Here is a 24,342-nt window from a genome sequence, read left to right as displayed (position 1 = left end):
TCAGAAAAGTAGAATTTTGTCATGAGAATTCAATTCATAGTGCTATTCAGCGCCCTAATTACTGTTTTTTGCTACGACCATTATCGACTGCCCCACTCTGTGCAACCTCTACACTATACATTGCGAGTACTCACGCATTTGGAAGATGCACGACGTTTATCCTTTACAGGTGATGTTCAGATCAAGTTGCGTGTGCTGCAGGAAACCACCAATATTACTTTGCACGCCTCCTCAATGCTAAAAATTGCTGATAATCACACGCGTTTGCAACATTGTAGCGGAAGTGGGGATAAAAAGGGGTTTATTGGGATTAAGAACGTGGAACGCTATAAGAAACATGATTACTATATAATTCATCTCGTGAAACCATTGCAGGCAGCATTCTATGTGATAAAGCTGCAGTTTTGGGCCCCACTTAATCGAAATCTTTTTGGCTACTATGTCAGTTCTTATAAAGATATGGAAACGAATGAAACCAGGCAAGTAAGACCTTTGGGGCTTGGTCCTTAAAAGTAACTTGCCTTTCCTTCAATAGTTATATTTCTGTTACCCAATTTGAGCCTGCGGATGCACGCTGTGCCTTTCCTTGTTTCGATGAGCCCCATTTTAAAGCAACATTTGATATAATTTTAGGTCATCCATCGGATTTTAACGCGCTTAGCAATATGCCATTAACAGAGAAGATACCCATGTGAGTAGTAAGCCGTGGGTTTTGTCTAATTTATTGAATTATAAAATATATTAAATATATTTATTTAAAGAGATGGCTAGAATTCTTTTTCGCTTTAAAGTCATTATCTAAGGTCTTTTAAATTCCCTCAACTATAGTAAATCAAATTCAAATTCCTTACAGCTGTGGTCGTCCCAACTGGTATTGGAGCAAATTCCAACAGACAGTACCCATGTCTACCTATCTGGTGGCCTACAGCATTAATAATTTTGAAGGGTATACCGCGTCGAGCAGCAAAATTTCGCATCCAGTACAATTTACCACCTGGGCTCGTTCCCAAGCCCTTGAGCAATGCCATTATGCAGCCGAGATTGCTCCTCGCTTGCTCAGCTACTATGAGGAGATATTTGATATGCCCTATCCACTACCAAAAATGGATCTGTTGGCGGTACCCGACTTCAGTGCCGGCGCCATGGAGAACTGGGGTCTCATTACCTTCCGTGAGGCTGCTTTGTTCTATGCACGTGCAGACTCATCACTGGAGGACAAACAACGCGTAGCCAATATAATTGCCCATGAATTGGCCCATCAATGGTTTGGTAATTTGGTAACAATGGAATGGTGGAACGATCTGTGGTTAAACGAAGGCTTTGCCACTTACGTAGCGACACTGGGCATGCAGAGGCTCTGCAAGAAATGGCATGCTTATGAGGAGGAATCCCTCGATAATGTTCTGGCTATTTTTGCAACTGACGCCTTCTATTGCACGCGTCCCATATCGCAGGCTGTGGGCAGTGCCAGCACTATTGGTAATTTGTTCGATCCCATCACATATCGGAAAGGCTCTGTCATTATACGTATGATGCATAATTTTATTGGAGATGAGGCTTTTCGCAGGGGTCTCAAGACCTATTTGCAACATCATGCTTATGGCAATGCAAATCAGAGGGATTTATGGCAAGCGCTCACTCAGGCGGCGCATCAATGCCACAGAATCCCAGCCAAGCTCTCGGTTGGCACCATCATGGACACCTGGACCTTGCAGTCTGGCTATCCGCTTGTCACTGTGGAAAGGGATTATATCCATAATGCAGCGAACGTCAGCCAAAGACGTTTCGTGATTCATGGACCTGCGAGACTGCATGAACCATTTTCTGAGCCCTTCGAAAGGAAAGCTGGCGATTGTTGGTTTATACCACTTAGTTATACAATCCAAAGTATTGCCAACTTTTCAGATACAACTCCAAAGGCCTGGCTGCGTTGTAACAATGCTGGCCGGGCTGTACCCCTTCGCCTTTACAAGCTCCCCGAGGAGGATGAATGGCTGCTCTTCAATCTACAGCTCACGACTCCGTATCGTGTTAATTATGATGCCTGCAATTGGGATCTCATTACAAAATCATTATATAGCAAAGAATTTAGACGCATACATGTCATGAATCGTGCACAGCTAATAGATGATGCTTTAGCGCTCGCCTGGAGCGGTCATATGGACTATAAACAGGCTCTGGAACTGTTGAGATATTTGCAACATGAAAACGAGTTTATGCCCTGGCGTGCTGCCTTGGATCAATTGATAGCCATTTATCGCATTATGCGACAAACTTCTGATTTCGATGTCTTCCAGGTGGGTGACTGACTGCAAAGGCAGGTAAGTCTATAACTTAGTCAGGCCTAAATGAATGAAAAATGTTTATATTTTGGTAGAAATTTATGCAACACCTGCTGGAGCCCATCTATTGCCACTTGAAGGGCATAAATGATGACGAGAGCGTAAAGCATGTTCCGCACAAAACCCTCATTGCCCAATGGGCTTGTCGGATGGCTCAGGAAAATTGCCTCCAGGTCGCCATGGATTACTATCAACGTTGGTACACATCTGACTCACCGGACAAATCGAATCCAACACCAAAAAATCTACGATCCGTCATCTATTGCACGGCCATGCATCAAGGCGATGCCGACGACTGGAACTTTCTGTGGCAGCGCTATCTGAGCGCTACAGTGGCCAGCGAGAGGCGTCTTATCCTTCAAAGCCTGGGTTGCACTCGCCAGCTATGGTTGCTTCAGCGCTACATGAAGTTGATATTCGAGCCACCGTCCCTCATACGCAAACACGATGCAGTCCTGGCCTTTGGAGGCGTGGTACGTAGCGATGTCGGCAGCCAATTCGCTAGAGACTATCTGTTTAGCAACTTTGCAATGTTGCGCAAATTGTAAGCAATACTTCGAATTTATGTATGCCTGCATGGTTATTCCTTTTCAATTTCATATAGCTTTGAGCCGAATATTCGGGAGCTCGCTGGACTGGTTATACAGATCGCTCAGCACATGAGTACAAGTCGGGACTATCAGGTACTCCAGGACTTTTTCAATAAGCACCGGGATCTGTTCAATCGCGTTCCGCGTAGCGCGCAACGTGCCAAGGAGCAGGTGCAGCTGAATTTACGTTGGAGACAGCAACTAATGCCCGAGTTTTTGCGTTATCTCCACACCAGATGCTACGAATGAAGATTGGAAACAGGCAATTCTTAAGAATATTAGCTGTTCTTTTCAAACTCCTAAATAAATGTGAAAACCCAGTTTCCTTGTAATCACCAAATACAAGTATGTCTGTCTGTATGAACCTCTACAACTGTGTAGGCATAAGACCTAGAGACACCACACTTGGCATATTTTATAATAATCTCTCACTATTTGCTCCAGCAAAGGAAAAATAACACCAAGTTGAACATTTTTAAATTATATTTATAATTTTAGTTTTACAATTTATTTGCTGGGTTTATTCAAAATTAGTAAAACATATCCGAGCCCTACAAGGAGATTAATCACAGAACACTAGACAAGTTCGTACTCTACTGAGAGCCCGTACCACTGGTGCCACCACCACCTGACGAAGCGGTACTCGCACCACCCACACTCGCTGCAAACAGTTGTCGCAGATTTTGTAGGAAGCCCCAAAGTACTGTACCCGTAGTGCCCAATGTTTCGAGCAGATCAAAGCCTGTGCTCTCTATTGCCGTCTCGCGATCCTCTTCCGTTTCAATGGCCGACGACTCGTTGCCATTACTATGATGTGGTGCATGATGGACACCACTGTGCCCCAAAAGACGATGATGATTGTTCCGGACATGCGTGTCATTGACGGCACCACCGCCGACCGCATTCACCAGATGCCTAACCGGTTCCAGAACGGGAATGTTCAGCTTCACCCGATTCAGAGTGTCGGGTGCCTTCGTGGAGCCCTCACTGGCCATCTCCAGCGTGAGCTCATCGTTCAGCGTATTTTTGGAACTGATCGGCGCATCGTCCAAGCTCAGATCCATATCCAAATTATTGTCCAGTGCATCGTTGGTTTGAGGTGCTGTCAAGGACAACAAACTGCTGAAGAGCTGCTGTACGTGCACAGAATTTGTGGCCTCCGCCTCGCTCTGCTCAAAATCGAACTCCTTGTGGACCGGAATCGTATTCGTCTGATTGACAAAGCTCACGATATGTTGATTGGCGGGCGCGGCGCTGGCTGGTCTCGCCGTTGCTGTAATTGCCAGCAACAACAACCACACGATCTGTTCAATGATAGAGTTTTTTGTTCATTCATTGCTTATTAATTTTTAAAAAATATGACAAAGAGAACATGTGCGTATCTAGGTATGTGCATGATTTATAATGAGGCATTCTATATGCAATGCTGGTGATCGGTTCGTGTGTACAGCTTTAATGAAATTGCAGCTAATGCCATGAAAGTCGGGAATACTATTACACCATACATAGAATCAGCATATATACAAATATGTATGTATAGTGTCTGTTTGTCAAGGTCTATGCCAAGCAAAAGTGAATGTTGATTGTGTTTTGAAAACCAATTCAATTTAAAACTCCATTTTATTAGAGACAACACTATTTCGTATAATATTTAAACAGAAATTTCCTTTTTTAGGCTGCCAAGTGGTTCAGAGAGGAATATATGCACTCCTATAAAAAAGGTAGAAATAGAAACCATGTACATATTCTTAATATATAAATCAAGCTATTTGAAAACTATTTCATTTCATCATTTAGCAATGGGTTCCAAGAGGCATTATTCCTACAAGTATATCGAACTATGCTTCTACAAGTAGTTGTAGTAAGGAATATCTATCAGAAGAGTATGAAGTTAATCCTAAACAAAGACTTTAAAGAAGTAAGAGCACTAATTATTTGATTTTAATATTTTTTATTCATTGTATAACTCATTATATAACATGAGATACCTTGAACTACAACGCAAACGCACTTACATGTGAAAGCACCAGAAAACATATTGAACTATATGTGGAACTGGACAAACGCGACATTGTCAATGATATATGTAAATTAATGTCTTTATATATATATGAAAATTGATGTCACTGGTTTGTTAATACTTAGTGTTAGCTTTAATTCAAAACCGTTGCCAACAAACGCAAAAATCGAACTAAGTCAAGTGCTCGACGGCCGCACAAAGACTGACTTAAAATCGATCTGAACGCCAAAAGCTGAAGGCAGCTCGAGCAATATTCGATTAATTAATATGCTGGAAATGTACAAACAATTTTTGTAGGTAAAATAAGTTATTTGTTTATTCAAAAGACTTGCAGAACTCTACAAAGCTCGATTAGAGCTTCCCTCCAACTCTCCCCCTTTATATCTCCTTGCACATAAAAAAAAGACTACAATACCTACAAGAATTTAAAATCACAGTAGCCTTCAAGGAAAACTAACAGAAGAATCTAATAAAAGTTAGCTATTGGCAGTAGCACCTACATATTCTGACAAAATATATATACCATAAATTCCATAATCCCTAATATTAGTTATGTAGTATGCTTTTTAATGAAAGTCGCCTTTGAAATCTGTCAAGCTATTCAGTCTCTGTGTACACAGCCTAGCAGTAAGCACATTTCGTAAAAACAATACATTTTTTCGATAAAATTTCAAAATTTTAGTTCAATTATCATAGATGCAGTTTTTTGGCCCCTTTTGACAAAAACTAAAAACCATACCACTAAAAAATCATCGGTTGCAATAGAAGTCTGCTCGAGTCCGAAAAATATGCGATTATTTTGCAAAATTTCGCGTATTCTACATGTGAGTGTTTGGGGCTACTACTATATTATGGATTGTTTAATTGGTTGAACAATAACTGGGAAAGGTGATGAAAATTGAGTTGGGAGTATGCCTCTTAAGCCAAGTAACGTTGAGTTAGGAATACATTAGAGAATAGCAAATCTCTCATGATCTGGACTACTTCGCCATAAGCCAATTGGTAGCTTTTTGTATTATATACTATCTTTAATTTCATGAAAGTTGGATACCCATTACCTATGTAGTCTTAGGATAGTCAGCTAAATATAATGATAATTTAGAAAAAATTCTTCCTTTTATACCCTGTACCCGCAGGGTAAAAAGGGTATATTAGGTTTGTGCAAAGTATGTAACATGCAGAAGGAAGCATCTCCGACCCCATAAAGTATATATATTCTGAATCAGCATGACGAGAGAAATCGATCCGTCCGTCCGTCTGTCCGTCCGTCTGTACGTCCGTCTGTCCGTCTGGATGAACGCAAGGATCTCAGAAACTGTAAAAGCTAGAATAACTAAAGTTGGCATCCAGATTCTCCTTGGTCCGAGAAAGGACGAGTTTATTTTATTTTTTGAATTTTCCCCCCGTTCCCCCGCTACAGAATTTCGTCAATAGCGTCCACATTTCAAATGCTACCTAAACCAACTTTGCACACATCTTATATATATAATTATCTACTGTTTAAAATTTTATTCAATTGGGTCTATTCTGAGAAAAGTTATTAGCGAAACAAATTCTCGCCAGTACTACCCCACCAAACTGCAGGAACAAGTTCGCTCTTCTTCTTCCTCTTTTTGCTGCTGCTATGGGCTCATATAACTCAGTGACGGAAGTTTACCTGGGTACAGGGTATTACACTGTCGGGCTTGCTCGACTGTAGCGTTCTCTCTTGTTAAAGGATGATTCTAGGAAATACAATATGTATTATTATATTATTATAGGTAACTATAAAACGTTTTCAAAAATTAAAAAAAAAAATGATCTGCGTTAAGCCCAACCTTTTCCTATCCGTGAATGGATTGCAAAGCTTTTCCTCACTCCAAGCTAAAAAGTGTTTTTTGTATAAAATAGCTACAATACAGTATTAGGGTGATAAAAAAATGACAAAATTCAATGTCAAGTGTTAAACACATAGTCAGCTCCGACAATGATGAAAACGTCGCCTAATCTCTTAAGCTCTAAAAGTATAGCTAGTGGGTGTGTTAAGTAGAAATTTCAGTTCTCTCAAGAACAAAAAAAAGGAAAACAAGTAGCCCCACTAATATGCTTAGATTCATTAAAAAACCAAAGGCAGGCCTAGTAGGCCACACAATTAAGGTCACATATTATTTGGATTTAAAATACGAAAACAATTCATTCGTCTTGTACACATCATAGGGCACAGACGAAAAGTGCTCTAAATTTTTTTTTTTTTATTATTCCTTTTTTTGGAAAGTGAACAAAAATTTTTGTGTTTTAACTCTCATATGTAAACATTCAAGTTATTTGGTTTCTCAAAAATTCCTACAGTAGTGTATCAAAATTATTTGTGAATAGTGAAAAACAAACCATCCAACTATGCGAGGGATTCTGGGCTGGGTCCACGAATCCTACGGTCGTACTAATCGCATGGCGCCGTATCTTACACAGATATCGCGGTGCCTAAGCTATCATGCGCCATTATGTAGGGCCCCACTGCTTCGGGATGTCCGGAGCAGCAGTAGTAGTAGCAGCAGTGGAAGGCAGCTGAAGAGGAGTATCGGGACCAGCGTCATGTATCGACCGGGCCTGTTGCAGTCGCAGATGCTGCAGACGCCATCCACCCTACTGACCCCTCTGCCGATTGTTCTGCGAGTCCAGCTCTATTCACAGAAGCCCACGAACGTCTTTACCTTCAATGCCCGGATGAATATGCTGCGCAAGAGGATTAGTTTCTCGGGCACACCCGCTGGCTCCGGTGAGTGCGAAGCGGACAAGCAGCGAATAGTGCCTTGTGGCATCATAACCCCCGAGTGCAAGGATGATAAGCATCTGAAAATTGTCATCGTGCCGCTGGATCTTGCTGGCATGGATAGCGAATCATTGAAGACTACGCTGGAATCGATCAATATGTTGCGCAAATACGCGAACGAGATCGATACGTTTGCGACCAGCATGATCGATGATTACCATGCCATGAATACAGAAACAGCTGAGGCACAGCAAGATGTTACTGCCGCTAGCCCCGCACCTGAACCTGCACTACCACCCACCGACGAACTGAATTTCTGGGAAACCTACACAGCAGCACCGCTGAATGCGGAAGTGGATGCTGTGGCCCAGGCAAGTGCCTCTGATATTGCATCCCAGAAGCTGCCGCAGGAGCATCAACAGCAAGCAGCAACGACAGGCCTGAGCTCAGCATCTACGGAGCCCAGTGGTAATTTATGCAATGTGGAATGGTCCCAGCCACCCAACAGCCCCTCCACCCCCAATATACCGCAAATGCCAAACACCAGCCCAAGCGTTACACCAACAACTGTGCCGACACAACCTGCTGGTTTGCCGCTCGAGGAGCCAAAGGTGGCACCACAAATCAATGCCGCAGCAGAACAAGAATCTGAGGAAAAGAAGCACCACGAGGTGAATATCAATGTGCCCGCGAATTTGGAGGCACGTCTGAACGAAATGGCCATTTCCTCCATGAAATTGTCGTTTGAGATGGACATGACCAACATACGGGATGCTTTGATGAAACGCGAATTCGAGTACGAAGAGAAGCAAGCGGAAGAAAGCCAAGACTCTACCTTCTCTATGCAGACCAAAGTCGAGCTGGATGGCGGTTATAAGCCGGAAAATACGTTGCCACTCTTGTTCAATGCGCTGATCACGGGCCAGGTGGACATCGATGCCGAGAAACTTCACCTGGATCAGATGTCAGATTCGCAGGTGCCTGAGTTCCATGACAACGTGACTTCTCTGGCCGCCAACATTTGTAGCACGGCACTGCAAAAAGGTTTTCCCGCTGATCTGAACCGTCAAATGTTATTAGGTCGTGCGATCTCTTCCACCGAGAGCAGTGATGAAGACAGGTGTGCCAAGGAGCAGTCTGACGAGAAGAAGGGCGATGAGGATCGCAGCAAATACATCAAGTGCGTTGGTACAGAAAAGAAAGGTTGTGTGTCACCAGGTAATGCCCATTTGCCCAAATACGAACCATCTGAAGAACATACAAAGTGTGATTCCTCCTCAAATGTGGGCAATGCCATGCGTGTGTCTGCTCAGTCGAGAATGGCTCTGAAGCGTAGCCAGGCGATGAAGCACATGAAAAACGAGCAAGCCAGGCCGAAGAAGATAGACGAGGCCACCATGCTTAGTGATAATTCCACCATGAAATATGATCCGAAGAGTCGAACGATGGCCACCGCCGCCGTACCTCAGATCTATGAGACCGAGTTTGAAGGACCGCAATTGCGAGACGGTTGCAAACATCCCGTAATTAAGCCCAAGAAGAAGTGCCCGGGAAAATGTCCCCTGCTAGATGATCCGTGCAAAGAGGACCCTTGCAAGCGACCAGATGAACAGAAGCCGAAGGACAAGCCACGCAAACGCAAGGCAGAAAAAACAGTTGAGATAACATGTAGTGACAAAAAGAGTGATTGTGGCAAGGACAAAAAGAAGGATCCATGTGCCAAAAAGGACGACAAGAAAAAGAAGGATCCCTGTGACAAATTTAAGAAGAAAGACGATAAGAAAAAGAAGGATCCATGTGCTAAAAAGGACGACAAGAAAAAGAAGGATCCCTGTGACAAATTTAAGAAGAAAGACGATAAGAAAAAGAAGGATCCATGTGCCAAGAAAGACGACAAGAAAAAGAAAGATCCTTGTGACAAATTTAAGAAGAAGAAGGAGGACCCTTGTGCAAAGAAGAAGGAAGATCCTTGCGCAAAGAAAAAAGATGATAAGAAAAAAGACCCCTGTGCCAAGAAAGACGATAAGAAAAAGGATCCTTGTGCCAAGAAAGATGATAAGAAAAAGAAGGATCCTTGTGACAAATTTAAGAAGAAGAAGGAGGACCCTTGTGCAAAGAAGAAGGAAGATCCTTGCGCAAAGAAGAAAGAGGATCCTTGCGCCAAGAAAAAAGATGATAAGAAAAAGAAGGACCCCTGTGCAAAATTCAAGAAGGACAAGAAAAAAGATGATAAATGTGGTGACAAAAAGAAGAAGGACCCCTGTGCCAAATTCAAGAAGGACAAGAAAAAGGATGATAAATGTGGCGACAAAAAGAAGAAGGATCCCTGTGCTAAATTCAAGAAGGACAAGAAAAAGGATGATAAATGTGGTGACAAAAAGAAGAAGGATCCCTGTGCCAAATTCAAGAAGGACAAGAAAAAGGATGATAAATGTGGAGACAAAAAGAAGAAGGATCCCTGTGCCAAATTCAAGAAGGACAAGAAAAAGGATGATAAATGTGGAGACAAAAAGAAGAAGGATCCCTGTGCCAAATTCAATAAGGACAAGAAGGAGGACCCCTGCAAAAAGAAATACTCAACCTACGCTAGTCATACCTTCAAAGCTGGAGTTAATAATTTAAAGCACCTGCGGGGCCCACGCTTCCCGGTTTACTCAACGCGTCTGCGTCGCCACTACGTGGACATGGTCAGCAAGACCCCGCGTCGCCTGAGCTGCCACCTGGCAGATCTGCGGAAAATGGTGAAAATGCAAAGACCTCGATTTGTGGTTTACTCGACGCGAGTCCGCCGCCAATACTCTAGCGAAAAGGAGAAGGACGAACTCGATCCCACTGGTAAGTGCCGTGCCCTAGAACAGAAGCGCCCCCTGAGACGTGGCAAGGACAAGAAGGCGAGATCAGAGCTGCGCACAGACTGTTTCGAGGACGACGAGTGTCCAAAGAGCTTCTGCAGTGGTGCCTGTGGACCAGTACCAAAGCGACGCAAGAAGTGCGAGCCCGTTAAGAAAACCAAGAACAAGAAGCGACATGCCAAGAAGAAGGCAAAGAAGACCCAATGGGACAAGAAGAAGGAACAAATTTGCGGCAAACCCAAAAAGAAGTCGAAAAAGAACGACCAAGGCAGAGGGGGTGCGTGGATGGGAAACATAGCCACTAAGGAACAAGAATCAACTAACACCGTTTCTTTTTCTATTCTAAGGTAGAAAGAAATAAGCTGCTAGGCGTGGATCCATCAGCAGTCTGCCAGATCCAGATACGGAGCTACAGCGATTCCTGCCAGGAACACAATCGCTGTATGTCGAAGGCATGCGCCTGCACAGAAGTGGAAAAAAAGGACGTTTCCGAATGCACTCAGCTGAAAGAGGCAACTGAAGTTCTACGAATACCGGAATGCTATAAAATATGCAAGGTTCAAGTGCCTAGGCCGTGCCCTAAGGATTTCGGTAGGTGTTCTCTATTCGTAACGCCTCCAGTGCGACAACTTGTCTCTCACTTTATTCGCAGATGTGCTTATACGCACCGGGTCTATTGCTATTTCCGGCTCTGACATACATGTCTATGAGAATGGCAACAAGGACGTCGATGGAATGTCTTTGGGCCACGATGCCACCGGATTCATTGAGGATGTGGGCAGATGTGTCCACCACTTGCGTCGTGGTGATCGCGTTGTAATGGAATCGGCACTCTCTTGTGGCATTTGTGAGTTCTGCAAACAGGGTCTATACAATATGTGCGGGGGCCTGATCTACAATGGGTTTATGGCCACGCATCAGGCCCATCCGGCGGATCTGTGCCATCGTCTGCCCGACCAAATTAGCATGGAGGAGGGAGCACTCACGCAAACACTGGCCATGGGCTGCCAAGCTTGTTTCAAGGCCAACATAACGCCCCTCAGCAATGTGCTAATCATTGGCTCCTGTCCCACAGCGGTGGCGGCAGCGATGTGCTCTCAGGCCATTGGAGCGAAACGTGTGGCCATTGCTGGAACTGTGTGTTCCATGCTAGACACTGTGAAGCAGGATTTTGGGTTTGAGAGTGTGCATTTCGATTCGAACGCGCTCTTTGGTGAAGTATTGGAAGCCATCTACAGCAAGTTCAAGGATTGGCCAAACTGTGTCATCAATTGTGCGATATCCGCAATGACCATGAACCTGGCCGTTATGGCACTACAGCCTTGTGGAGTTTGTGTCCTCGCCGAATGCGAATCTGAGTGCGCAAGCTTTAATGCACTGGACATACTAATGAAGAACATACGACTCATACCAAGCTTTCGCTCAACCAACATGTAAATCCAATTCCAGATTCTTCCTTATTCAAAATCCTTATAATATATCTTTTAGGTTCCCCACTGCCCTACAACTCATGAAGTCGGGTCGTGCCCCTATGCACAAATTCATTGCCAATACCTTTAAGTGGATTGCGGCGGAGGAGGCATTCAGATGTGCCCAGCACGAGTCGAATGTGGGACTACGAAAGATTATTATAAACAGTGCGGATGAGGGCGATATTGCGAAGTTGTACAAAACAATGGGAAAATGCTAAATCCCCAAAGGATTCGTTTTTTCTGTTGAGTTGGATGGAAGTAGCCAAATATGCTGTGTACAAGACAAATAAACGTTGATAAATATTTTTATAAAAAAATTGACACTTTGTTTAAATTATTACGATTTGAGCCGCACCTTGTAGATTAGGGATATTTTCTTTAAAAATTGTAAGATGTACATGTAATTCGAGCAAAAACATTGAGGAAAACTAAAATGAATAAATCATTTTTGAGAAACCTGGAGTACTTGCTAGAAAGGAAATAAGCTTTGCTTTAACTTTTAATCTCGTTTTGTTTACTACTGATAGAAAAACTCTAATAGAAGTTAAATTCCTTCATGTATATTATACAAGTATGCTTCATAGATGGACTATTCAAATATTTAAAACATCTTAAGAATACTTCATTTTTCTTGAAGAATGTACATAAGTTTTGAATTTTACGTCTCATTGCAATCATATAATCTCATTGGATATATGAATTAAACATGATGGGTCGTAAGTCACACCAAACAATCTTTGGTCAGTCCAGTTTTGTAGTCCTCTCCGATTTCCCTACTGTCCCATTCCATGTTGTTGAATAAATAAAAACATTAAGTTTAAAAGTGCTTTTTTTTTTGTTTGTTTCATAGTTATGCAAGTTAAAAATACAATATCTCAATATTTAACACGTTCTCAGCATCTCTAATTCTCTCATTATAGACTATTTAACGGCCTGGCTCATAAGTATGTATGTATTTTATGCATATATATAAAAATTATTGTACTTCGCTGCTTACAACAAACTATTTTACAATTTACATACGCAAATTAATTAGAGAGCTCACAGAATGTATGCTAAGGTAGGTAATTATTTAATGTACATGAAAACATAAATTAATTATACTCATAATAATAATAATAATAATAACAATCATAATGCATACAGTTTCATTTTTTACACATGACTACAAGTTTATCGCACATTTTGGAACATTGCTTTAAATAATAATGTTGCAGTGAGTCTAGTTTATAGATATGTGTGTACGTGTGTGTGTGTGTGTATGTATATGTGACTAACAATGATATTTATTGGGTTTGGTAATCATAATTATGTGTAGTTGCTCCCTGGTTGGATTTTCTATGATCGCTACCACAAAAAATTCTATAGAATTTGGCTAGTTCAAAGCGCTTTTATTTGTAATGCCTATAAAGTTTTAGGTAGTACCTGCTAATAAGTAGTAGTAGAATCGTCAGTGTCAAGGCTTGACGCAAGGGCCAAGCTTTCGTTTTACGAAGGTAGTTTGTCTTTTTGGTGTTCTGTTTGTTTTTAGCTTTAAACAAACCTAAAGAGAACAAAAATTTAAACAACGAACGGAAAATCCATTCACTAATTATCATGTATTTGCATTTCCAGTTCAACATCCGAGAGATTGATTTCGCGCAGCGAGTTTATAAACATGTAGCGCGATGTATAAATGTAAAGCCAACGAAACCATTTCATTTGTGATTTATGCTCCAGCATGGCGCGCCTGACAATGGCCGCCTCTTTCCAGCTTAAGATGCACCTGTGGGACGGAATTAGAAATATAATTAGTTGGAAAGGTCTACAGACACTCGATATTGTAAATTCAAATATTTTGTGAAAACAGCATGGACAATATCGAGTGTTTGCTGTTTACACACACAAATAGTAAAATAAAAACATTACTATACATACCAATGCGTGGACATAAAGCAGGTGCACAGCAAATCGAAAACGGACAAATATTTGCGCACAATATTGATTGTGTCTAGCGTATAAAACTTGCAGGCTGCATTAAAATGGCATAAAAAAGATAAAACACACAAAAAATTACAGATCTGATTTAAATTTAGATTATAATAGCAACAACAAACTGCAATTAACATGCCAATTATCATGTGTGTGATCGTGATTGCTGTTTTGTAGCTGCTGCTGCAGCTATTATTATTGTTGCTGTTGTTGATTATATTGTTGTTGGCTAGCAACCCGTGACTCACCTTTAGGCAATAAATTGGCCAAGCACAATGATGCTGCTGCATAATAAACGGCACAATGATTTGGATGCGAGCTGACGCCGTCACGATCGAAGGTGAAAATTGCTTGTATATCGAGACTCTCGACCGTATGTAATATCAAATTAGCTACGGCATCCGGTCGCCATTCAACATTGGGATCATCGGGAAGGTTTGTGGCATTCATCAACACAATATTGGACTCGGGAATGCCCAGATGTTTGCAGGCGCGCCAAAGTTCCTCCCGACGCAGTTGCGCCTGCTGCTCAAAGTTTCCTAAAAAGAGAGCCGACACTGTTTTAGATCAGACACATAGTATGCACATACATATGTGTGTATGCTAAACGTGACGTGGAAGTGTTAAACGCACCATTCGAGAGGCAAAGCACATACACCTGGCAGCCATCGCGTTGCGTTAACGAGTATATTAGCGGGCCAAAAAACATGCATTCATCATCGGGATGCGCTGTAACAAGGAGCACGCGCCCCATTTTCGCTGCATGAGGCAGATGTACGCTACGTAAGCGTAGACCCGATTGTAGAAAGTTTCGCAGACTGTTGGCCCCCGCGTCACCTTCTCCTCCTCCACGATGTTGGCGGTTGTTCTGTTCGTTGGTGTTGGTATTGCCGGTGCCTGCGCCTGGCGTCAGCCAAAAGGTCAACTTGTATAGGCCCAGGCATACTAGTAAGTATACCGCACATACAATCAAAATATGCTCCAGCGCTTCGGCTGACGTTGACTTAATGCGGCAGTATATGGCTTGAGGGCTCAATTGTTGTTGAAGTTGTAACAACTCTTCAGCGTTATGTCTCAGTTGCGTCCAGCGTTGGGTTGTCGCCTCGTAAATTGCGCTCGTATTAATTTGGGCCAAGTATTCGCTCAGCCAGTTAAATCTCATTTCATTGCGTTGACGTTGTTTTTTTGGCGTTTCTTTTGGCCAAAATGTTTGCCAAAAATGGACATATGAGAACAAAATAAATTGGTACCTAAAAAGCTTGGCGTCCTAAAGAATGAATTTCACTAGGTTAAACACTAAAAAACGACGGTGTAATTTAATACTTGAAACGGCTTTAATCCATCCGCACACCTCTTAAATTATAAACTCAACATTCTCTGCGTGTTTTCGTTTTTCTACGGGGACCCTTTCCCCTACTCTGATGTGTACACACCGGCAGAACAGTGCTCGAAAACATCAATTTGCAGCTGCATTAAACCAACGGGTTATTTGCAATTTATAGAACGTCTAAGGGCATATTTAAGTTTAATATGAGATTTCAGATTAAACAATTAATCAGTATTGTTAATATTAAAACATATTTTAAGCACGGTGGGCCCTAAAAATAAACAGCTGATTTTGACGTTTGCTCCCACGCTGAACAAGCATCACTCACATATTGCCAGTGTGTGCATAGCGACAACGGAATAACAGAGTTTCCAAGACCGAGACGAGGTTTTTGAATAAAATTTGTAGTATTATTGAACCAATTTGTATGAAATTAGTTATAATTTATTGTTTTAGTACGTTATTTAACATCTAACTGCTGCAAAAGGTCCGCTGGAAAGAAGCGCACGCATCACCCCAAACGCGAAGAGAGCAAACTACCTGCCGCAGTTTTCATTTTCTTGCTTGGTAATTAAAACGGCAGCGTTTGGGGCCAAAAGCGTGTGGCGGTGCATGCGGCGCGCTGTAATTAGGTTAAAAACAGAAGCAGCGGCATAACTGCAACGACAACGTTTGTACGTGTGTGTGCGCGTGTTCTTGTGACCTGAAGAATTTGTTAATCAAATCCGACGATTTACATGGCACAGCAAATGGACTCGGCAGTTTTTGAGCGACGGCTTCGGCCTGTTTACGGTGAGTCCGAGGTCTACTGCCGGCCGTAATCTAAATGAACTCCCCTCAATTAAAGATAATCTGGAGGTTGGGAACAATCGCAAGGCGCTGCAAGAGTCAGAAAAGCTGCTAAAGAAGCATCCAACTCTATTGTGCGCACGTGCGCTGAAAGGCCTGTCGCTGCTTCGTTTGGGTCGCTATGAGGAGAGCCACACTTGGTTGGAGGCAGTAGCCGAAGAGAAACCCGTGGACGACTCAACGCTGCAGGTGCTCTCGTTCTGCTACCGGGAAACGGAACAATGTACGTACTAACTAACACACTTGTGCCTGTCACACGGGGGCTCTTCATATTTTGTGTATACTTGTATACTTTGTGGTGTATTTTTGGCACTCGCACACGACCGGGTAATTAAAACTGCCGCCCAAGTCACTTTCAGATAATGATTGCCCATGTGCGTATGCCAAGAAAAACAGCTGCTTTTGTCTATATATAGCCAATTATATATGTATATACTATATATATTTCTTTGTGCTTACCTGTTTCACCGGCAGTGGACAAAATTGTTGAACTATATAAGCATGCAGTCAAACAGAATCCTGGCAATGAGGAGATGCTCGCTCATTTATTTATCTCTCATGTGCGAGTGGAGGACTACAAAGCACAACAAGCGGTGGCCCTTCAGCTCTACAAAGTGCAACCCAAAAATGCCTATTACTTCTGGTCCGTCATAAGCGTCGTATTTCAAGGCATACGTGGCCCGGAGTCCATGATCCCGGAGAAGCGTAAATTGTACTTGGCGTTGGCTCAGCGTATGGTTGACAAGCACATAAAGGAGGGAAAGCTGGAGACGGAACAGGAAGCCTTTCTCTATCTGCACATATTGAAGCTGCAAAACAAATACGAGGAGGCCTGGGAGTTTCTAAATGGCGAACTTTGTGCTAAACTATATCCTGGCGCCCCTGTAAGCATGAAGTTTGAACTTCTCAAGGAGCTAGGCAAATGGCAGGAGCTAAATACGCTACTCATGCAGCTACTCGAAGCAGAGTGAGTTTATTTTATTGATTATTTTTTGAACTGGTTATCTATTGTCCTTCCATAATGGCAGTCACGATCGTTGGGATTACTACAAGGAATACTTGCAAAGCTGTTTTGAATTGTTAAAAGTGCCACCATCACCGGATTCCACAGAGCCCGAGTTTACACTCGTCTCCTGCCATGAGTTTCTTTTGCGAATCATTGAGTCTTCGGAGCGCAAAAAACGAGGTCCTTATCTGGCCCGTTTAGAATTGCTTCAGCGCATGCGTGTTGCTCAGCTGCAGCCGCAGCAATTGGTGGGCGATTTCGATGAGTTAATCATTGAATACTTTCGTTTATTTGGCGACAAATCCTGTTGTACACACGACATTGCGCTCTTCCTACCCTCCATTAGCATAGAGCAACGTCAGGCGCTGGCCAGCAAATTGCTCTTGGAGAGCGGCATTAGCTCGACTTCGCTGCCACAAAGTGTGAGTAGAAATCGACAGTTTTAGTCATCAATTAAAAATTCTAATTTCCAAAAAGTGCTTTTCGAACTTTAGCTCAGATCCTTAGCTCTGAAGTCTATTTAATTAATCGTTGCAATTTTTCTTGATTATTTGCAGAAGGAGCAAATGCAGAAACATATTTGTGCGCTACAGATTTCACGCATTTGTGGTTCACATATTGAACTGCCAGTGGATCATCTGTTGGCCTTTTACACCGCTCTGAAACTACACTATGAGCACGGATTGAGTACATTTGGCAAAAATCTTTTGGCAACGGAAATGGGACCATCAGATGCCTATGCATTATTGGCAGCAAATGTTATGTACGATATTACGTTACGGGAAATGAAATCGGATCATCTGTTTGAGGCCCTCTGTCTTTTACAATATGTTTTGCGGAATAGCACGAGCAATTTCCATGTGAAACTGCTGAGTCTCAAGATATATCACATGTTTGGCTGTTTACTGGGCGCTCAGGAAATGTATGACTATTTGGATATTAAGCAAATACAGCTGGATTCCATGGGCTATGTTCATTGTAATTTGTTGCCCTTGTCCGGTCGCTTTGCGGGCGCTCGAAGTTGCTACGATGCTACGCTTAAGTTCTTTACGAATAGCTACAAGGAACGCCTGGAATATATAGCACTAACCTATCGTTTTTACACATTCTCCAAAATGGAGGAGTTTATGGACTTCAAGGAACGTCTAACCAATAGTTTGCAATATGTTGCATGCTCGGTAGAAACGCAACTATGCGATCTGGTCACCTGCTATGGCAATCTCCAACAGAACCTGTCGGCCTATGTGGCCATGAGCATTGAGCCGGCAGATGATCGCATTTCGTGGCATGAATTGAGCGACAATCGGGATTTGGATGCCGTTGTACGTTTCGATCCATTGCATTTGGTCGATGGAACGGCGGAACGCAAAGAATCCTTTGATCAGGAGGTTGAGGTGCTGCAAGTACGTTCCCTTATGTTGCGTCTATTCGCCTCCTTCGTGGACTTGTATCATCCCACGGCAAGTGCCAAGTTTGCTGCTCCAAATGCAAAGGAGCAGGCACAGGACAGACCACACAAAACAGAGACCGCAACACTGGAATTGTTACGCGAATCATGGATCGGTCTCTTTCAACGCCTGCGTCTCATGAACTATAAGCCGCTCTCAAATCGGTTTCTAGTCAATTTGTTACCCACACGCCTGCATTTGCTGCTAGAGGTACCCTATGAAAAGTTCTTCGATGATTTGGCGCAATTGGTGTTAGACTTCTATACGGGCGATCCCCAATTGACGTTGCATTGTAAAGCCGTCAGCGACAATGTGTTAGGGCTCAAAGATCTATGCGTGCAAACCATCGATGCAAGCAATGAGGCGTCCGATGGCCTTTGGCTGCGACGAAATCAACAACAAAAGGTTGCTGCTTGTTTGGAGGTGCGTATTAATTGAAATAATTCATAACTTATCTAACAAAATATCTATAAAATTAGCCACGTTGTTTCCCCCAACCGAGTTAATTTTTAAGCTCAACATATCTAATAATCTTCTTTACATTTTCAGATACTCTCACTCTATGCCTTCTTGCTTTCCGTTCTTAATGACAAGATTCAAAGCAGTGGAAAGACAAAAATTAAAAAGAAGCCAAATGCGGATAATAAAACGTGCGATACGCCGCAGCCAATCAGCGAGAAAGAGCGCAGTCAAATGTTATTGGAACTTATGCGTCAATTGAAACGTAAGCTGGAGGACTGTGATGCTGCCATACGTGAGTACTTCGTCTAATACTTAAAGGCACCAAAATTGATTAATTATTTAAATTATTCAGGCAACTGGAAAGCGCCCGCACTACCTCGTGACCTCAACTCGTTTATGGCAGACATGTCGCTGAAGCCGGAAGTGGAGGCAACGCTTATTGGGGATGTCTCGTCCACATTTAAGGAATCACATGAACTTCTTGTTACCGAGCTGAGAAATCTGTTAAAAGACAAAATACGTATGGTTGGAAAGTAGAAGGGAGATAGGGAAGGAAAAGTCATTGCTATCTTTGCTGTGCAAAGTATGCGTCCAATTGTTTTTAAACTCACTGCTGAAGCTTTTAAATTATATCCCATAGTTACAGACCCGAAAAAACAACAAACAAAAAAATCAATCTTTTCATACTATTTACGTAGCGTGCATAATGCATAAAGTTTTGTTATTTAATTTTTTAAAAATGTCTACGATTCTTACCCAATATGATGTTCAAATTTCTAGCTCTATATACTACACAAATTTTCAATTCTACAATTCAGCATTTTTTCTACAACAATGAAGAGTTGTAAAATTGTGAAGAGCTTTGACAAAAGCGCAATAAACGTTGAAATGAATTGTGTTTGGTTTTTATTTACAATAAACTACAAAATAAATATAAAATCAATTGGTCCTACACATCTACAACCGAAGCCGCCATTAAAAAAACACTAGTTATTTAAAAAAAAAAATTTTAATTTATTTAGTTGGGTTGGTTCTACCGATGTATGTATATAATCAAATCAAAAACACTGATTTGTTTTTTGAATGGATTGATTTTTTTTAGCTTAATTGCACAACAAAAAGCACATTTAATATTGCAACCGATCTTTTAATAAAAGAAAGCCGCTTATTGGCTATCTGGCAGTAGCGCCAGCTTTGAGGGCCTGTATATAGCCTGCTGTTCTTGGATCATTGTGATGGAGCTGGGTCTGCAAATGGGCCAGAAGGTTGTGTGTTCGGGCGAAACGCTTATCACACAGTTGACATCTACGGAATAGGATAAGGATTTGGGTGTTTTACTTGGCAGTCGGATGATTTCAATTTGATGCTTACCCGTGCGGCTTTTCACCTGTGTGCGTCTTATAGTGAACCTTTAGAACACTGGCGTAGGTGAAGGTTTTCCCACAAGTCTTGCAGGCATAAGGACGCTCGTTGCGATGGATGCGCTCGTGTTTTACCTGCGCCGTGCGATCTGTAAAACTGCGCTGACAATACTGACAGCTATATGGACGAGCTCCAGTATGATGGCGTATGTGGCGCATCAACTGATAGTTTACATGAAAACTTGTATGGCAAATTCTGGAACGGAGGGTGAAAAATGTTAAATTTCTCTGACAATAATAGAGGTAGCAAATAATGTATTTACTCGCATTCGTAGGGGCGTTCGTTGCGATGTCGTCGCATATGGGCGTCTAAAGTGCTCTTCCGTGGGTAGATATTGCCGCATATATTACAGATGTGCTTGCCCGAGGATGCCTCAGTTGCCTTAGTTGCTTCAGTCATTGCGACGATTGTTTCAGACGGTGGTAGAGGGGGAGGAGGTGGTGCAGCTTCAGTAGTTGCCACCTCTACCACTAGATCATCATTCGACCAGAGATCTTCCTCCAGCACCTCAAGCTGTTCATAATGAATGTCCGTATCCGGCTCCTGTTCCTGCTCTTGTTTTGGTTTCAGCAGATCCTTTGTAACGGGTATAGACAATAGCCCATTAGTGTAGGCGAGGTGGTGGGTGTAAGATTGAGAGCGCACGCTAGTATGTTCCGGCTCGGGCTCGTCGGCTAATGGGTGGTGTTCGATGACTCTCATATCTTACGGCCTTTTAATTAGCTTATTATTTAAAAACAAAGCGTGCTATCGGAAAAGCCATAAAAATCGGTAAGTTGACACAAATAGGACAAAAAGAAGAAAGCTGGGTTTGCAGATCACAGGACACAAGTGGACACACCTTTGGTATTCCTCTGTTGACGTTGAGGAAGTATTGGCCCACCCATCCTTGGTCATTCATATCCTAAAACAATTATGCGAATGACCCCTTCAAACCTCTACATGCTGCGGCTAGCGGAAATCATAAGACCGGAAAATTTAAGCAATCATTATAATGTTTTTATTAAAAACTAAATTCATTGAACACCTTGTCTTTTCGAAGTTCCATATATAACCTAACTTTATCCAACGGCAAGTTAAAACTAGTTTTCAAGTCTTTCGCCTTAACCTTTACGACGAAATCAAGCCTATGAACATTTCTAATTAAATATCTAGTAGTAAAAAAATATATATATAAGTAGGTATAGCAAAGTGAGTAGAGCAATTGGCGTGGCTGGAAGAAATGGTTATTTATATTCAAATATTAAAGAAATTAGGGTAAGAAAATATAAACAAATATTTGAATTATATAAATTCATGCATTTTCCCCTTTTGGGATGTTTATGTGCGTGCCGATAATAGGAGAATTATGAAACAAAAGCCAAGACTTGGCATAAAGGCGTTAAGTTTGTTTTTATGCCTAGCAGGCAAGCCTGTGTTCCAATTGAACAGCTGATCACTTCCGTACGCATGCACGCAAGTAAGTATGAAAAATAAAAATTAAAACGGCTGTACTTACAGTTTTTGTCCAACGTCGAAAGATCTTTCGGGGGGGACGCGCTGTGTGGGCTCACCGCTGCTTGCATGCATAATTTTTTTGTACTAAAGTTTATGTTCGATATTTACTGGGTGGGCTTTAACGTGTTTTTTTTTAAACAAACCAGAAAAAAAATTGTCGCCATGCACATACACATTTGTAGCTAACGAATTTTGCTTTGTGTATTATTTTTTTTTGTTTTCACTTAGGTATATTCTTTCCCACTTCATCACGCCATGCCGAGTTGCTTTGCTCGCGTGGTTACACATATGTACATTTAAATTTGGATTTAACACAGGGGAAAAAAAAATTAAAGAATAATAAGCGCACTAGAGAAGTTCATTTTTGCGCTGGACACATATATAAATATATATGTGGATATATATATAATGTTGCCTTTAAAGGTTGGGGTAGGCTAATTTATGCCTTTTTCTTTCCCACGGGCCTCCAACCAACACAACGGGGCTTTGCCAATTGCCCAGGCACAGGTTTCACCGAAGACAACACAAAAAAATCACTCGCACTCCGTTATTAGGCGACGTCCGTCATAGACGATATGACCCACGAAACTGCAGAGACGGTTCTTCTCGCCGTTCCAGTGGCCTGATCGGAAAGCCGATCTTACCTCTGGCACGCCTTCGTCTGGCGTACCCCTCCCTTAGCCTAGTCGCTGCATTAGCATGCGCGCATCAAAGCGACAGGCAAAGGTTAATGCCCTATTGGATTGGACTAATTATTAAGTGCCAATTCTGCACGAAAACAATGTAAATCGAAAAAAATGTGAATTAGAATTTGCATTCCAAATGCGAAGAAACGAGAAAAATAAAATTTACCCGATGTCCGGAAGTGGCACCATGCAGAAAAATCCTTTCGACAATAGAATCCTCCAATTTAGTTTTCGCCAATTTATATACTTTTTTATTCGCTGTTAATACTATCGTTGCTGTATTAGGTTGTAGGTTATAGGTACAAATATAATCTGTATAACCAAAAAGTTGATAACCCCGTTAGCGTGGATAATGCACAACCTTCCTCTAGGCGATCTCGAAGTAAAAAGAAAGATCCGGATGCTAAGGCCAAGCAAGAAAACTTTCTTTTACGGAAATTGCTTCACACCTCTTTTGACAATTTCCTTTCGACAGGTCAAGGTTAAAGAAAGGGCCACTGACAACTCGCAAATATTGCCACTGTGCAACAATGAAAATAAACAATAGGTGGCCGATAGCCGTGCGGTTGCAGAAAATTAACTCCCTTTAAAATAAGTAAAAACAATTGAGAAAATTTGTTTATCTTGTTAACTAAGGCCAAAAAAAAAATGTGATCGTAGGCAGTTGACGCTAAAACATAACGCTAATTCAAATCGTAACTACACAAGCAGTGTGTGTACATAAGCAGCCGAAGCACTGCTTGACCAAGGTAGTGCAATAAAAAAAAAATACGATATTCACTGCCAGCGTCGTTACACCTTGAAGACAAATTCGCGAAGGAAGACATCGGAACGCCTGCAAATCTGACGAAATTTGTGGGCCAGTGTTAAAAATGCCCTGCACTTTACGCAGATTTGTGTTGGCAGAATTGTGCAAGCATCGCCGATCTTTATGCCGCTACAGTTTTCGATTTTCTCGCATAATGAAATGCTTAATTCATTGCTACCGTCTCGCTCATATATGGACACCATTTTTGATTCACTGTCCTGCAAACAAATCCGGCAAACCGAGAACAAGTCCACCATTATTTCATTTGTTTCCATTGTCCTTGAAGAACTTCAGCTCTAAGAACAATAACAATTGAAGGCGCATTTAAAATAAATGGTGTGTGTTACTGGCAGGGTGACCAGTTAGTGGTATTCCTTTATAAAAGGAACAATGTATATTTTTAGCTTCGTTTAAATCCCTAATAAAATGTAGATGGTATCCAGTTCCTTTGTCATATTGAATTTTTACGTACAATATGGTCTCAATCTGTTTTTTAAATCATTTTATTAAATGAGTAACGTAAATTAATTTTTCACGAAGAAACAACTAAATTGCCGTATTGCATTTATAATAAATGAGCCCGTTTGTGTAATGAAACAATCAATCAAATTTAAAAATGCGTTTTTTATTTATATTAAGTTATTTTAGATATTAATTGTTTACTAACAAATGTTAAATATATTATTCAAATAAATACATACAAATATAGCATACTTATACATATGTATGGAAGTGCATGTCATATACCATATACCGAAAAACCTGCAGCGTGGTCACTCCAATTCATTTTGCTATTCGCAATGAAACGCATTCATAACGTAGCTGTACTTCAGCTTCAGCT

At 41.8% G+C, this 24,342-nt stretch overlaps 6 protein-coding genes across 10 annotated transcripts; 3 read left to right on the top strand and 3 right to left on the bottom strand.

Moving 5' to 3' along the window:
* Positions 1–21: 21 nt before the first annotated feature.
* LOC115623790 (aminopeptidase N-like) lies at positions 22–3,181 on the top strand. The gene is made up of 6 exons (XM_030518332.1): positions 22–479; positions 536–691; positions 854–1,854; positions 1,906–2,297; positions 2,378–2,886; positions 2,947–3,181. Exons 1-6 carry the CDS (start codon positions 22–24, stop codon positions 3,179–3,181), a joined length of 2,751 nt encoding a protein of 916 aa, XP_030374192.1.
* A 216-nt stretch (positions 3,182–3,397) lies between these two features.
* Positions 3,398–5,011, bottom strand: LOC115623381. The gene is made up of 2 exons (XM_030517678.1): positions 4,948–5,011; positions 3,398–4,236 (listed from the first exon to the last, which is right to left on the bottom strand). Exons 1-2 carry the CDS (start codon positions 5,002–5,004, stop codon positions 3,526–3,528), a joined length of 768 nt encoding a protein of 255 aa, XP_030373538.1. The 5' UTR covers positions 5,005–5,011; the 3' UTR covers positions 3,398–3,525.
* Positions 5,012–5,631: 620 nt separating this feature from the next.
* On the top strand, positions 5,632–12,342 carry LOC115623380 (titin homolog). Of its 3 annotated transcripts, XM_030517676.1 has the most exons (5): positions 5,632–5,776; positions 7,401–10,830; positions 10,905–11,144; positions 11,206–11,986; positions 12,042–12,342. In XM_030517676.1, the coding sequence occupies exons 1-5, from the start codon at positions 5,741–5,743 to the stop codon at positions 12,241–12,243; spliced, it is 4,689 nt and encodes a 1,562-aa protein (XP_030373536.1). In that variant the 5' UTR covers positions 5,632–5,740; the 3' UTR covers positions 12,244–12,342. The 3 variants fall into 3 exon arrangements, with proteins under 3 accessions (XP_030373536.1, XP_030373535.1, XP_030373537.1); XM_030517675.1 differs by lacking the exon at positions 5,632–5,776 and having other exon boundaries at positions 7,169–10,830; XM_030517677.1 differs by lacking the exons at positions 5,632–5,776; positions 11,206–11,986; positions 12,042–12,342 and having other exon boundaries at positions 7,169–10,830; positions 10,901–11,047.
* Positions 12,343–12,841: 499 nt separating this feature from the next.
* On the bottom strand, positions 12,842–15,409 carry LOC115623577 (N-acetylglucosaminyl-phosphatidylinositol de-N-acetylase). Of its 2 annotated transcripts, none has more exons than XM_030517975.1 (4): positions 14,630–15,409; positions 14,245–14,553; positions 13,943–14,036; positions 12,842–13,790 (listed from the first exon to the last, which is right to left on the bottom strand). In XM_030517975.1, the coding sequence occupies exons 1-4, from the start codon at positions 15,156–15,158 to the stop codon at positions 13,613–13,615; spliced, it is 1,110 nt and encodes a 369-aa protein (XP_030373835.1). In that variant the 5' UTR covers positions 15,159–15,409; the 3' UTR covers positions 12,842–13,612. The 2 variants fall into 2 exon arrangements, with proteins under 2 accessions (XP_030373835.1, XP_030373836.1); XM_030517976.1 differs by having other exon boundaries at positions 14,245–14,535; positions 14,630–15,403.
* A 295-nt stretch (positions 15,410–15,704) lies between these two features.
* Positions 15,705–19,760, top strand: LOC115624123 (phagocyte signaling-impaired protein). Its single transcript, XM_030518719.1, has 7 exons — positions 15,705–16,115; positions 16,171–16,395; positions 16,647–17,139; positions 17,201–17,600; positions 17,736–19,049; positions 19,176–19,380; positions 19,441–19,760. The coding sequence occupies exons 1-7, from the start codon at positions 16,061–16,063 to the stop codon at positions 19,623–19,625; spliced, it is 2,877 nt and encodes a 958-aa protein (XP_030374579.1). The 5' UTR covers positions 15,705–16,060; the 3' UTR covers positions 19,626–19,760.
* Positions 19,761–20,120: 360 nt separating this feature from the next.
* LOC115623934 (zinc finger protein 552) lies at positions 20,121–23,132 on the bottom strand. 2 transcript variants are annotated; one of them, XM_030518494.1, is made up of 5 exons: positions 22,860–23,132; positions 21,352–22,775; positions 20,773–21,257; positions 20,460–20,705; positions 20,121–20,393 (listed from the first exon to the last, which is right to left on the bottom strand). In XM_030518494.1, exons 3-5 carry the CDS (start codon positions 21,210–21,212, stop codon positions 20,261–20,263), a joined length of 819 nt encoding a protein of 272 aa, XP_030374354.1. In that variant the 5' UTR covers positions 21,213–21,257; positions 21,352–22,775; positions 22,860–23,132; the 3' UTR covers positions 20,121–20,260. The 2 variants fall into 2 exon arrangements, with proteins under 2 accessions (XP_030374354.1, XP_030374355.1); XM_030518495.1 differs by having other exon boundaries at positions 20,773–21,086; positions 22,009–22,775; positions 22,860–23,127.
* Between the last annotated feature and the right edge of the window lie 1,210 nt (positions 23,133–24,342).

This window comes from Scaptodrosophila lebanonensis, unplaced genomic scaffold, assembly GCF_003285725.1.
Source record: "Scaptodrosophila lebanonensis strain 11010-0011.00,11010-0021.00 unplaced genomic scaffold, SlebRS2 tig00000053-arrow-pilon, whole genome shotgun sequence".
Lineage (NCBI taxonomy): Eukaryota > Metazoa > Arthropoda > Insecta > Diptera > Drosophilidae > Scaptodrosophila > Scaptodrosophila lebanonensis.
Note: the sequence above shows the minus strand (reverse complement) of the source record. Positions and strands in the feature narration are given on the sequence as shown.

Coding starts and splice junctions, on each gene's coding strand:
- LOC115623790 (XM_030518332.1), top strand. CDS start 22: ATGAGAATTCAATTCATAGTGCTATTCAGCGCCCTAATTACTGTTTTT. Junction 692..853: donor TTAACAGAGAAGATACCCAT/GTGAGTAGTAAG, acceptor AATTCCTTACAG/CTGTGGTCGTCCCAACTGGT. Junction 1,855..1,905: donor CGAAAGGAAAGCTGGCGATT/GTTGGTTTATAC, acceptor CCAACTTTTCAG/ATACAACTCCAAAGGCCTGG.
- LOC115623381 (XM_030517678.1), bottom strand. CDS start 5,004: ATGTCGCGTTTGTCCAGTTCCACATATAGTTCAATATGTTTTCTGGTG. Junction 4,237..4,947: donor GTTTTCTGGTGCTTTCACAT/GTAAGTGCGTTT, acceptor ATCATTGAACAG/ATCGTGTGGTTGTTGTTGCT.
- LOC115623380 (XM_030517675.1), top strand. CDS start 7,329: ATGCGAGGGATTCTGGGCTGGGTCCACGAATCCTACGGTCGTACTAAT. Junction 10,831..10,904: donor GAACGACCAAGGCAGAGGGG/GTGCGTGGATGG, acceptor ATTCTAAGGTAG/AAAGAAATAAGCTGCTAGGC. Junction 11,987..12,041: donor AGCTTTCGCTCAACCAACAT/GTAAATCCAATT, acceptor TATATCTTTTAG/GTTCCCCACTGCCCTACAAC.
- LOC115623577 (XM_030517975.1), bottom strand. CDS start 15,158: ATGAGATTTAACTGGCTGAGCGAATACTTGGCCCAAATTAATACGAGC. Junction 14,037..14,244: donor GGCCAATTTATTGCCTAAAG/GTGAGTCACGGG, acceptor ATTTTAATGCAG/CCTGCAAGTTTTATACGCTA. Junction 13,791..13,942: donor TGCTTTATGTCCACGCATTG/GTATGTATAGTA, acceptor TCCGTCCCACAG/GTGCATCTTAAGCTGGAAAG.
- LOC115624123 (XM_030518719.1), top strand. CDS start 16,061: ATGGCACAGCAAATGGACTCGGCAGTTTTTGAGCGACGGCTTCGGCCT. Junction 17,601..17,735: donor CGACTTCGCTGCCACAAAGT/GTGAGTAGAAAT, acceptor GATTATTTGCAG/AAGGAGCAAATGCAGAAACA. Junction 19,050..19,175: donor AGGTTGCTGCTTGTTTGGAG/GTGCGTATTAAT, acceptor TTACATTTTCAG/ATACTCTCACTCTATGCCTT.
- LOC115623934 (XM_030518494.1), bottom strand. CDS start 21,212: ATGAGAGTCATCGAACACCACCCATTAGCCGACGAGCCCGAGCCGGAA. Junction 20,706..20,772: donor GAACGCCCCTACGAATGCGA/GTAAATACATTA, acceptor CCTCCGTTCCAG/AATTTGCCATACAAGTTTTC. Junction 20,394..20,459: donor ACAGGTGAAAAGCCGCACGG/GTAAGCATCAAA, acceptor CCTATTCCGTAG/ATGTCAACTGTGTGATAAGC.